The sequence below is a fragment of the Sphaerodactylus townsendi genome, linkage group LG02 (assembly GCF_021028975.2).
Source record: "Sphaerodactylus townsendi isolate TG3544 linkage group LG02, MPM_Stown_v2.3, whole genome shotgun sequence".
Taxonomy (NCBI): domain Eukaryota; kingdom Metazoa; phylum Chordata; class Lepidosauria; order Squamata; family Sphaerodactylidae; genus Sphaerodactylus; species Sphaerodactylus townsendi.
The window spans coordinates 72646608-72657253 of record NC_059426.1 but is presented as its reverse complement, the minus strand read 5'-3'; the positions used below and the strand labels follow the sequence as shown (position 1 = coordinate 72657253).

The 10646-nt window shown below is 42.7% G+C and overlaps 1 protein-coding gene across 1 annotated transcript in view; it reads right to left on the bottom strand.

Annotated features, from left to right (window-relative positions):
- Positions 1-2101: 2101 nt before the first annotated feature.
- Positions 2102-10646, bottom strand: part of CD5 (CD5 molecule) — a 38023-nt gene continuing 29478 nt past the window's right edge. The window contains exons 7-10 of the mRNA XM_048484556.1: positions 9712-9765; positions 6607-6729; positions 3181-3283; positions 2102-2911 (exon numbers count right to left, since the gene is read on the bottom strand). Of these exons, the coding sequence (XP_048340513.1) occupies positions 3195-3283; positions 6607-6729; positions 9712-9765 (266 nt within the window). The 3' untranslated portion in view covers positions 2102-2911; positions 3181-3194. The remainder of the gene's footprint in view (positions 2912-3180; positions 3284-6606; positions 6730-9711; positions 9766-10646) is intronic.

Here is a 10646-nt window from a genome sequence, read left to right as displayed (position 1 = left end):
TAGTGGTTTTGCTGAAGTGATAAATATAAAACATCCCCCGAAAGTAAGACGTAGCAAAGTTTTTGTTTGGAAGCATGCCCGACGAACAGAACACCAGAGCATGCAGCTGTGGAGCAGGAAAATAAGACATAGCGCATCTTTGGGAGCAAAAATTAATATAAGTGTCTTATTTTCGAAGAAACACAGTAGGATATCCCCAGGCTAGCCTGATCTCATCAGATCTCATCAGATCTAAGCATGGTCACCCCTGACTAGTATTTGGGTAGGAGACGCTCCAAGGAACACCAGGTTTGTGAAACAGAGGCAGGCAATGGCAAATCACCCCTGCATGTCTTTTGCCTTAAAAACACTCAGCACTGTCAGGATCACCGTAAGTCAGCTGTGACTCGACAGTTAAAAAAAAGTAAGATTTGTCTTAGTGTCTCAATAAGATAAGATAGGTTTTACACCTTCACATTAATTATTTGGAAATTTATGCCAATAAAGGCTTGCTAACTAAAAAAAGAAATTATTTGGAAATGAGATTAAGCAATGGTTTCTGTGAAATTGAAAAATCACCTCATCAACTCCATCTACTTAAGTTTTTGATCCCAGTGTAAAGTATGATTGATAATTTGGCTTTCCTGTATAATATCAAAGAGTTCATCAGTTTCAAAAAAATAATGTTGCCCTTGTTCAAGGAAATCCAAGTGTGAAGTATTTCCATTGGGAGTGTAGTCTCTTCCTTTTCTGTGTACATTTGTACTGATGGGCATTGTGAATTCTTGGCAAAAGGCCAAACGCCAACCAGCTTGTAGACCTTGTAGCTCACATTACCATAATTGTATACAAATCTCCAAATACAAACACATGTATCTTATCTGAGGTATGATTTGTGTCTGGGTTTCTACCCCTTATATTTTTTATTATATATTCAGTTATAGCTACAGCTTACAAATAATATACATAAAAATAGATGCAATTTAGAAATTATATTACACTGAATTTAGACAAAACAGAATTAATAATTAACAACCAATTACAACTTGCTCCTATGCTCAATTACAGCATATCTACAAATCATAATCATATAACATTCCAGTTTTGCCAATGAGGTATATGCCATTTTGTTTAGAAACACTCTAACAGAGGAGTCCTAGTTGGAACGCTAATTTTAACTTTAATTATCACTCTTTCCTGGGTAGTTAAAATCATTCAGCCACCTGTATGGCCCATTGAGGGTCACACCCTGGGCTTGTGTATTTGGCTGCTGACCCTTTGAAGATTTAGCTCCTTTTGCTAGAAATCCCATCTGGTAGGGTTTACTGGGGTCACAACATTTTTGGATGCCCAAGCAGGGATGACTAATCTCCCAGGGTGCAGTTAGCAGTTCCAGTTTTTAAGTTGTTGAGAGAGCTGGCACTATTAGTATCTTATAGACCTTCAGACTGAGACCCTCAAAAACCCACTGTTTGAACTGGTTCTGATGGGTTTTCTGGGCTGTGTGGCCGTGGTTTGGTGGATTTTGTTCCTAACGTTTCGCCTGCATCTATGGCTGGCATCTTCAGAGGTGTATCACAGAGAAAAGTCTGTTTCACACTGTGTCTAAGTGAGAAAAGAAAGTTTAGTGTGGTATATTGTCCGTGTCCCAGGGTAGGGAACCAATAATTAAGTGTTTGGTGGAACTTGCTATGCAAAGGTGTGGTTTGAGTGCATTGTATTGCGGGTGGGGTTATCAGTCCATTTTTTAAGTACTGGGAGCCAGGCTTTGCTAATTTTTAATGTCTCTTCTTTCTTATTGAAGTTGTCTTGGTGTTTGTGAATTTCAATGGCCTCCCTGTGCAGTCTGACATTGTAAGCTTCTGAATTGTCCAGAATTTCAGTGTTCTCAAATAAAATATTAAGTCCAGTTTTGTTTAACACATGTTCTACAACTGCAGATTTTTCAGGATGGTTAAGCCGACAGTGTCTTTCGTGTTTCTTTATACGGGTCTGAATGCTGCATTTTGTGGTTCCTATGTAGACCTTTCCACAGCTTCATGGTATGCAATATACTCCTGCAGAAGTGAGAGGGTCTCTCTTGTTCTTTGCTGAGTGTAGCATTTGCTGTATTTTCCTGGTGGGTTTGAAGATGGTCTGTAGGTAATGCTTTTTCATCAATTTTCCTATTTGATCTGTGATTCCCTTGATGTATGGTAGAAATATTTTTCCGGTGGTGAGCTGTTTCTGTTTGAAGTTTGCTTGGACATGAAAAAAAATCTTCTTTTTGGTGATCATTGAGGTGAGTGGGGGATAGATATACTAAGAGTGCAATTCTATGGGGGCCAAATTGACTAATGGAGCTGGTGTAGGGCTGCATCGATGCCTTTGTCATCTCTGCTAGTGCAAGGGGCACCCCCTGCCAACAAAAGGTGCAAAGGTGATGGCAGCCAGCACACCCTCAGGTTCCTTATGGCGAAACCTGGAAGTCGAGGCCGTTGCAGGAGAAAGCTGAAATCCCAACTGAATGAGAGAGCAGGGGGTGGGGTGGGCCGAGGTGTTTCCGTGGGCAATGCCACCCAGACTTTGCAGCCAGGTATACTGCGGGCTGGGGCTCAGAGTGATGCCGCCCAAAAGGTAAGACATCCATTTACCCCTGTAGAGGGCTTTCTGGCAATGGGAGCTTATTTTTGCTTTCCCTGCCTTCCTGTACTGCCAGAAAGCCCTCTGGAGGCAATGGTGTGGCGTGGCAGTGGTGCCGTCCCCGGCTGCCTCAGGTTGAGGATTGGGCTGCCCTTCTCAGTGTGAAGGCAAAGAAGAATGTATAACGTTCATGTTGAAGATCGTGAAAATAGGTTGCAATTGGTATTCACGGTGACTAGGGGAAAAACCTGGAATTTTATTAAATCTCTTCTCCTCATCCATTTTTTCTTTTATTGAATTCTGCCTGTGCCTGCAGGAAGAAAATGAACTTCATGAAATCAACCTGACCAGAATTTAACAAGTCACAAGGCTCATATTTGCAAGATTACCCATCATGGCAATACTGCTTTGATCTCCCACATCGCCTGAGTTTAAAGGCTCGCTCACACTACAGATTTAAATGTATTTTAAAGTTTTTGACCTCCCAAAAGAAACTGGTTTATATATCTGGTGAATATATTATAATCTAATTTTGTGGTTTACCAACCAACTGAGGACATAGGATAAAGCTACACATACCTGTTGGGAAGATTTTATAGTTGCCGTGCAGAACATAAGTCATAGTCGCTGTCCGAGGAGTAGTCTAAGGGGTTGGAAGATCTGTGGGTTGCCCCTTCCAGAGCTGTGAGAAGAAACAAGCATTCTTAGCTTCAAAAGGTGACAGATCCTACACAAATATCCAAATATAGGGACTAAGAGCCAAACTTGACACGATGGAAAAACCCATTTGTAATTTAATTCATCCAATCAAAGTTCACTCAGAACCCTCTCAGTCCATACATGTGCAGGCAATGGCAAACCCCACTAAACATCTCTTGACTTGAAAACCCTTTGGGGTTGCCATATGTCAGCTGTGACTTGATGATCTACACACACAATCACTAACCACTTATTTATGCATTTTCCATTCATCTGGAGGGTGGGCAAAGGGGAGTCTGGGGTTGTTGGGTTTTTTTTTTCTGAAAATGGAGCACATGAGTGAGAGGAGCGTGACCCCTGCACCCTATTCCCCTGACCTTGCTACACTCCAGTAATTTAACGAGGCACTCCGTTTTTATTACTGTTGAGTGACTTATCCTTGGCTAACATGACTATGCTAATAGAGATTATTTGATTGGGGTTTTCTGAATGAGTAGTGATGTTTTCCTAACTGTCTACCATACAGATGGTCCAGAACCAATGCTCTGCAAGTGGACAAGAATATATATATATGAAAAGAATAACTGCTGAAAGTTTATGGTTAATGTACATGCTGCTCCTCTCTGTGGCTATCTGGACACCTGATCTAGACCTTTGCCTGAGGCCAATGAAAGCCGCTGACAGTCTGAGCAGATAATACTAACCTTCATGGACTGAGGGTTTAATTCTGTATAAAGCAGTTTCCAATAATCAGGGTCAGTAACTGCTATCTGTTGAAAGAGATGTCTGTTGCTAATACTCCCTAGTTGTGCATTTTTAAACAAGGTAGATATTGTAAAGACACTGTAAAGCTCTCTCTTAAAAACAAAATAAGACCTAGAACATCTCACGTCTCAGGAACATGGAGAACATGGGGAACACTGCCTTAGGTAGGGCTGCTATTTTTGGCTACCTTCTGACAGGCAATAAAGCCTTTCCTCTTTTGGAAGCCATGTGGAATGCCATTGTGCTGTACCTTAAGATACTTTTGTTGTGGGGAAGCAAGGTGGGGGGATGCTTCTCCACAGCACTGAACCTGGGGCAATGTGAGGAAATGGGCGTAGAAGTTTAATGGGGTGATAGTATTTACTTTTATACCACGAAAAGCTGCATTTATGTATTTTCACTAGGGACCCTCAAAGGGGGTGCCCCATCCCCCATTCTTTGCTAAGGAGATGGGGGCTACCCTTTGAGGGTCCATAACTTTGGACCCCCTGAACCAAACTGCACCAAACTTGGGGGTACCATAAGGACAGTTTCCAGATGATACCCTGAAATTTTGGTGCCAATATATCAAAAAATGCACCCCCTGCAGGAACATCCTAGAAATTTGCCCAAGAATCTTTGTTCTGCATTGAGTTTTCTGCATTGCTGTCAATGGGGGTTGCATGCTGGGGAGGCACATTTCTGAAGGCACAGTCTCAAAACTTTCAGGGTCTCATCAGGAGACTGCCCTAATGATACCCCCCATGTTTGGCGCAGTTTGGTTCAGGGGGGCCAAAGTTATGGACCCTCAAAACTGTAGCCCCTATCTCCTATTAGCTCCCATTGGAAACAATGGGGGATGGGGCACCCCCTTTGGGAGTCCATAACTTTGGACTCCTTGAACCAAACCTCACCAAACGTGGGGGGTAGCATAAGGACAGTCTCCTGATGATACGCTGAAAATTTGGTGCCACTAGCCTAAAAACTGCGCCCCCTGCAGGCCAAAATTGGAAAACCACTAAAAATACCCAAAAACGAACCCTGCATTTTGATGCCCCCCACAAGGTGATGCCCTGGGCAGCTGCCCATCTTGCCCAATGGGCATTACGCCCCTGCTGGCAGGACCAAACCTGGAATCAGTGCTTGCCTAGTCACTGAGGCAATCTGTTGCTTAAAGATGAACACACTCCTTTTATCCTTTCCAACTTTTTAAAACTCCCCAATGTTGTAGTTGTTATTTTAGCTTTTTCTTCAAACCTGGGGCCCTTTTCAGGTTTGTAGAAAGATCTCTCTTGCCTGATCCCAGTTCCAGGCACCAGATTTAAGTATCCAAAGATTTGCTGACTTTGTTATTGGAATATAAGATAATGATTCACAATAATACATGAAGGACACTCTAGCTCTACCCTCAGCAAGAAAAACGATACTTTCCAACCATGTATGCCAAGTCTATGAAAAAGAAACGGATACATTTTGAAAACTGGGAAACCTGATTAATTTTCCCTTTGCAAGGGTGACTATTCTCTTTAGCAACAAATTGTATTTTAAAAGCTATTTTGTTTCAATTTTTACAAGTTGCAACCAGAATTAACATTGGAACTCTTTTGAATATCGTAGGTGGATTCCACACAGCATAAATATAATGTCTTTAGGACAATATAAAAAGCATCTTGAAGAAGAACGTCACACAGCTCTCTCCCCCAAAATGACTTTAGCCCGTTTTATTTCTCTCAATGTGGGTTTTTCAAAAAATTGCTAAACTAGGCATCTTTCCCCCCAACCTGGGCTGAAGATGATTCCTGCCTGCTGAATGAACACAAGCAAGCAGGAAACATTTTGTTTCTCCCGCCCAAACCTCTTACTTTCATTTTCGCCTCTTGCACCTGCCATTTTGCGTGCTGCTGCAGATTCTCCATGAAGATTGCCCAGGGAGGTTTCCTCTGCTTGCAGCTCATCCACGTGCAATTTTTTTTTGTAAAAACTAGATGAATAAAGTTAGTTGTGCCTAACAATCCTGCTCATGTGTCATTTTTCCTTTTTTGTTTGTTTGTTTGAGGGGGATGCCTGCGAAGATACAGCGAAATTATTAGAGATGCTGCCATATGCGCATATTTGTGTTGCCGTAGCTTCACAGACATCCCCCTAAAAAAAAAAGAAAGACAACATGTGCATGGCTTGCTAGGCACAACAAACTTTATTCACTTATTTTTTACCATGAAATCGCTTGCCCTGCAAGCAGAAGAAACATCTGTGGGGAATCTTCATGAAGAATCGGCTGCAGCAAACAAAATGGTGGGTGCAACTGTGAAATTGACAAAAGCCCTGTGCAGCAGGTGGGGGGAAAAATGCATTTTGGCTGGCAATGTTTGTATTCTCCTGCTGTGGGAACACAAAATGCCAAAATGAATATTTTAAAAACGTCCTAAAGATGTTATATTTATGCTTTGCGGAATTCAACATAGACAAACCAATAGTGTTATGAATGCTGTTTTTTTTTAAAAAAATGAAAGGATCATGTGCTACATATAGAAGAATTTTTATATTCTGCCTGGTCTTTTCTACCTGGATAAGGTGAGAGGTAAGAATTTTTCTTGAGGGTTTGGAGATAGCCTTTCTCTTCATCCTGAATTCCTTGGCTTTCAGGTCGTGGCTGGAAAGCTGAGGAGCTTTTGCGATAGAATGAAACTAAAGAAAAGTGTGGAGTAGAATTAGTAATTACTTCCTACCCAAAGCAATATATCAGTCTTAAACTGTAAACATATTTTACTCTATTAAAATATGAAACTCAGAGCTGCACGTAAATGATGTTAATGAAGGGCAAGAGCAGAATGACCTACTAGCTATGGAATTAAAAAACAAAACAAGCATTTTCCTGGGAGTAAGTCCCATTGAACAGTCTTGAGTAAGATTCTGAGTAGTCCTGCTTAGGAGGCTTGTATATCTGCCAATCTAGTTCCTGTCACTAGAGGGAGTAAAAGCTCATATTATGATGGGTTTACTAACGGTCACACAAAAACTGTGACATACCAAGATGGGGAATTTTCTAGACTCTGCCTCCATTTCAAATATAAGGCCTTTTCTGCACAAGTTGTTTACAACATGTCTTGCTGCCAAATGCTACTTTGTTTTAATTCCACATTTTTTTCTTTCCATTTCACATTGGAAACATGTTTCCTTCATTTTTCCTACATTGTTTTCCTGAGCACCTTTACCACAATGTTTTGTTGAACTATTTCTGAGCCAGCTTCACTTGAGCATGCAGTCATCTTGAAATAGTCTTTATTCCACCAAACACTCAGCCCGCAACCTCCCCTTCAGGTAATGGTGCCTGCTCTGTTTTGGCTTCCATTTGTGGGTTAGCCATTCTCAATAATAGCAATGGAGGCTGAGATATTTTTGAATTGCCACTTCAGAATGCACAGTTACATCTAGCTAGGACTCAGAAACCAAAACCTGCTTGGAATATCAAGACTAGCCGGGGAACATGTGAATTGATAATAAAGAGTGGAATAGGGATGTCAGCAGTAGTGGGATCCAAAAATTTTAATAACAGGTTCTGATGGTGGGGAAATTAAAACAGTGGCTCCGCCGCACACACGTACCTCCAGTCCCTATTGGGCAGGGAGGTTGCTATAGTAACCCCATCTTGGCACTCAGAAAAAAATAGTAACCACTTCTAGAGAAGTGGTGAGAACTGGTTGGATCCCACCTCTGGATGTCAGCCTCCAGGTGAGGCTTGGGGATCTTCCAGAATTACAGTTTATCTCTAGCCTATAGGTGCCTTTTCCTCTGGTGAAAATGGATGCTTTGGAGTGTGGACCCCATGTCATTGTACCCCCCTGAGGTCCCTGTCCTCCACAGGTTCCACCCCAAAATCTTCAGGAGTCTCTCAACCTAGAAATGGCAACCCTATCTCCCCATTCCCCACTGGTGGCCTGGAGGTACCTGGAAACCTTAGAATGGGAACATCTATAAACATTCGAAGAGTGCTTTTCCTTCATCATTAAGTAATCACAGCTTGTATGCTGACTGGAATGAAAAGGCAGGGGTTTATATGTCTTCCCAGCAGTCTTATTTCTACACATTTCTACAAATTAACTAATTATTCTGAACCACTTACATATCTCACAGAGATCTGAATGTTATGAATGCTGTGGCTTTGAGTTTTTATCTTGATCCTTAGAGAGCAGGAAAGGTTGCAGAAGCTGTCACAGATGAACACTGGGCAAACTGAACAATAAGGAAGCTGGAATTTTCCAAGCATGCGATTTTTTGGGTTCAGTGGTTCAAATAAAAGTTTGCTTTCTTGCTATTAAAGCTGGTTTCAGATGGGGCTATCATCAATGTGTAGATGGCACCCTGCTGTATCTGCTGATAGGTCAGGTATCTGCCTAGGTTTCTGGAGACCATGGTGGAATGGTTGAAAGACCCAGCTGACTTAAACTTAATCCATTGGAAATGGGAGGTCCTCTGGCTGGGTGACGGCAAATCAGGGCTGCCAAATTTGGATAGAGTGGAATTGACACCTGCACCTACCGTCAAAAGCCTGGGTGTGACTCTGGATGTCTCCCTCTCACAGGCGGAGAGTGGGTGAAGGAAAATACTCTACAATATCTTTGTTGGACGCATGCCTCTATACTTTCAGCACAATTGGAAGTTTATGTAAAGTAGTTTTGAGAGGTATCAGGTTGGCTGGCTTTCAAGAAACCTCTGCTCATGTTGTGGTTATTCTCTTTAAACCACATAATAAATTGGTTGACCAATAGCCATCCTGTTACCAAATCAAGGAACCCAAAAGCATAAACATCAGAGATTAAACTGACCACACTATTACTTTCTGTGCTATCAACAGAAACAACAGTTAGGGCATTTATTATAAGTGAGGTTTCAATAGGTTTATAATGAGGATGTAAACTTGAATGGACTAGAACAGACTTCTCCAACGTGGCATGGTGCCCATGGGTGCCACAGTGCATATCACTACTTCCCTGGACCCACTGAGCTTCTTAGAAAGTGTCTGGGGGCCACAGTAAAGCAGGTGTTGTTATTTGCAGCCCTCTTTTAAATCAACATGTTTTCCATGGATGCAGTAGCAACCGCAGCCATTGGATGATTAGGAGGACCAGGTTTTTCTTTAGTCAGTATGTAGTTCACTTCCCCTATCATCCCTGACCGACTATCGCCATTAGCTTATTGCAAAGCAGAAAGAGAGCAGTGTTATACTTTTAGAGTCTAGGGAGCTGGACTGTTGCATCATGGCAAGATAACTGTTCAAAGGCAGAAACCCACCCCCTAATTCTCCAGCGTTGCTGTTCTGCCAGTAGCTCCACCGTGCTTCCAACCAATGAACAGAAAATACTGACCCTGACAAATCAATATCCATCTCTGAAAAGGCAGCTTAATTAGCAGAATTGCCATGTGATTCTTCTGCAGTAGGGAGGTATTGCACTTGGCTCAGCCTCTTGTAGCAACTATTTTGGGGTGATACTTACAACTTCCTCTCAAAATTCCAAAGGCTGGGAACCACTGGACTAGAATGTATTTTCAGTTTCTATTATGCTTTCTATCCTGCATTAACAGGATTCACATCTGGAACACCGGGTGCAAATGTTGGTTCATTTGTCTTTGAAAATGGTTCCCCCTCTACCTTATATAGTTCTTTCATACCATTTTGGTTCATTCCATTTGGACCAATCCACTGGTGTTCCTTCTTCCTGGAATCTGCAGCAAGGGAAGATGAAGAGGGATATTAGGTGGCAGAGTAAATTGCAATAGATCACATGGCTGTCAAAATGATTTCATTAACAGCTTTTTAACTCTTATACAGGACCTGAAGCAGAACTGGAAGCTAGCCTATGTCCCACTGTCTTCAAGCAACCCAAGTCAGTGACATGGCTATTTGTCTTTTGTGCTTAATTTCCATGCCACCATTTTGTGAGACATCCAGTAAGCACTAACCCCACAACATTCAATGGTGTAGCTTTCACAATCGTGAAAGTGAAAAGTGGATTTTGCTATTCTGCACAGTAAAATTCAGCTTCAAAGTGCACTGAAAGTGGATTGAAAGTGCATTATTCTGCATGTGCAGAAGGGGCCTAAGAAGTAGGCAATAAAGCCAGGATGTAAAGTGCTAATCCCTCACAGAGCCTGAAAGTGTGAGTCACAGGCTGAGAATGGGTGAAGTTTTAAGAGGAGTTAGACAAGAATTTGAGGGGAGTTCAACTCTGAGATCCAGAGAGAACAGATGTCTTTAGTGTTTGTGAAAGGCCTGTAGTTTTGGTGGGAGGAGAGTACTGGGGAAAGAGAGGGCCTTTCCCCACTTACCTTAAGCCCCGCGCTACTTGAGGAGAGTAGTGCGGGGTCCCCCGGCACTCCCCACGAGAGGGGCGGTGACAGCGCAGCCGCCCCGACGCTGCCGCTGTCATGCCCCCTCAGCACAAGGCATCCCTGGCGCTCTTGCAAAGGGCCGCTGTCATGCCCCCTCAGCACAAGGCATGCTGCCGCTGTCATGCCCCCTCAGCACAAGGCATCCCTGGCGCTCTTGCAAAGGGCGCCTTTTGATGACCCCGCGCAGAGCGCGGGATCGTGGGGACGCCCTGGTG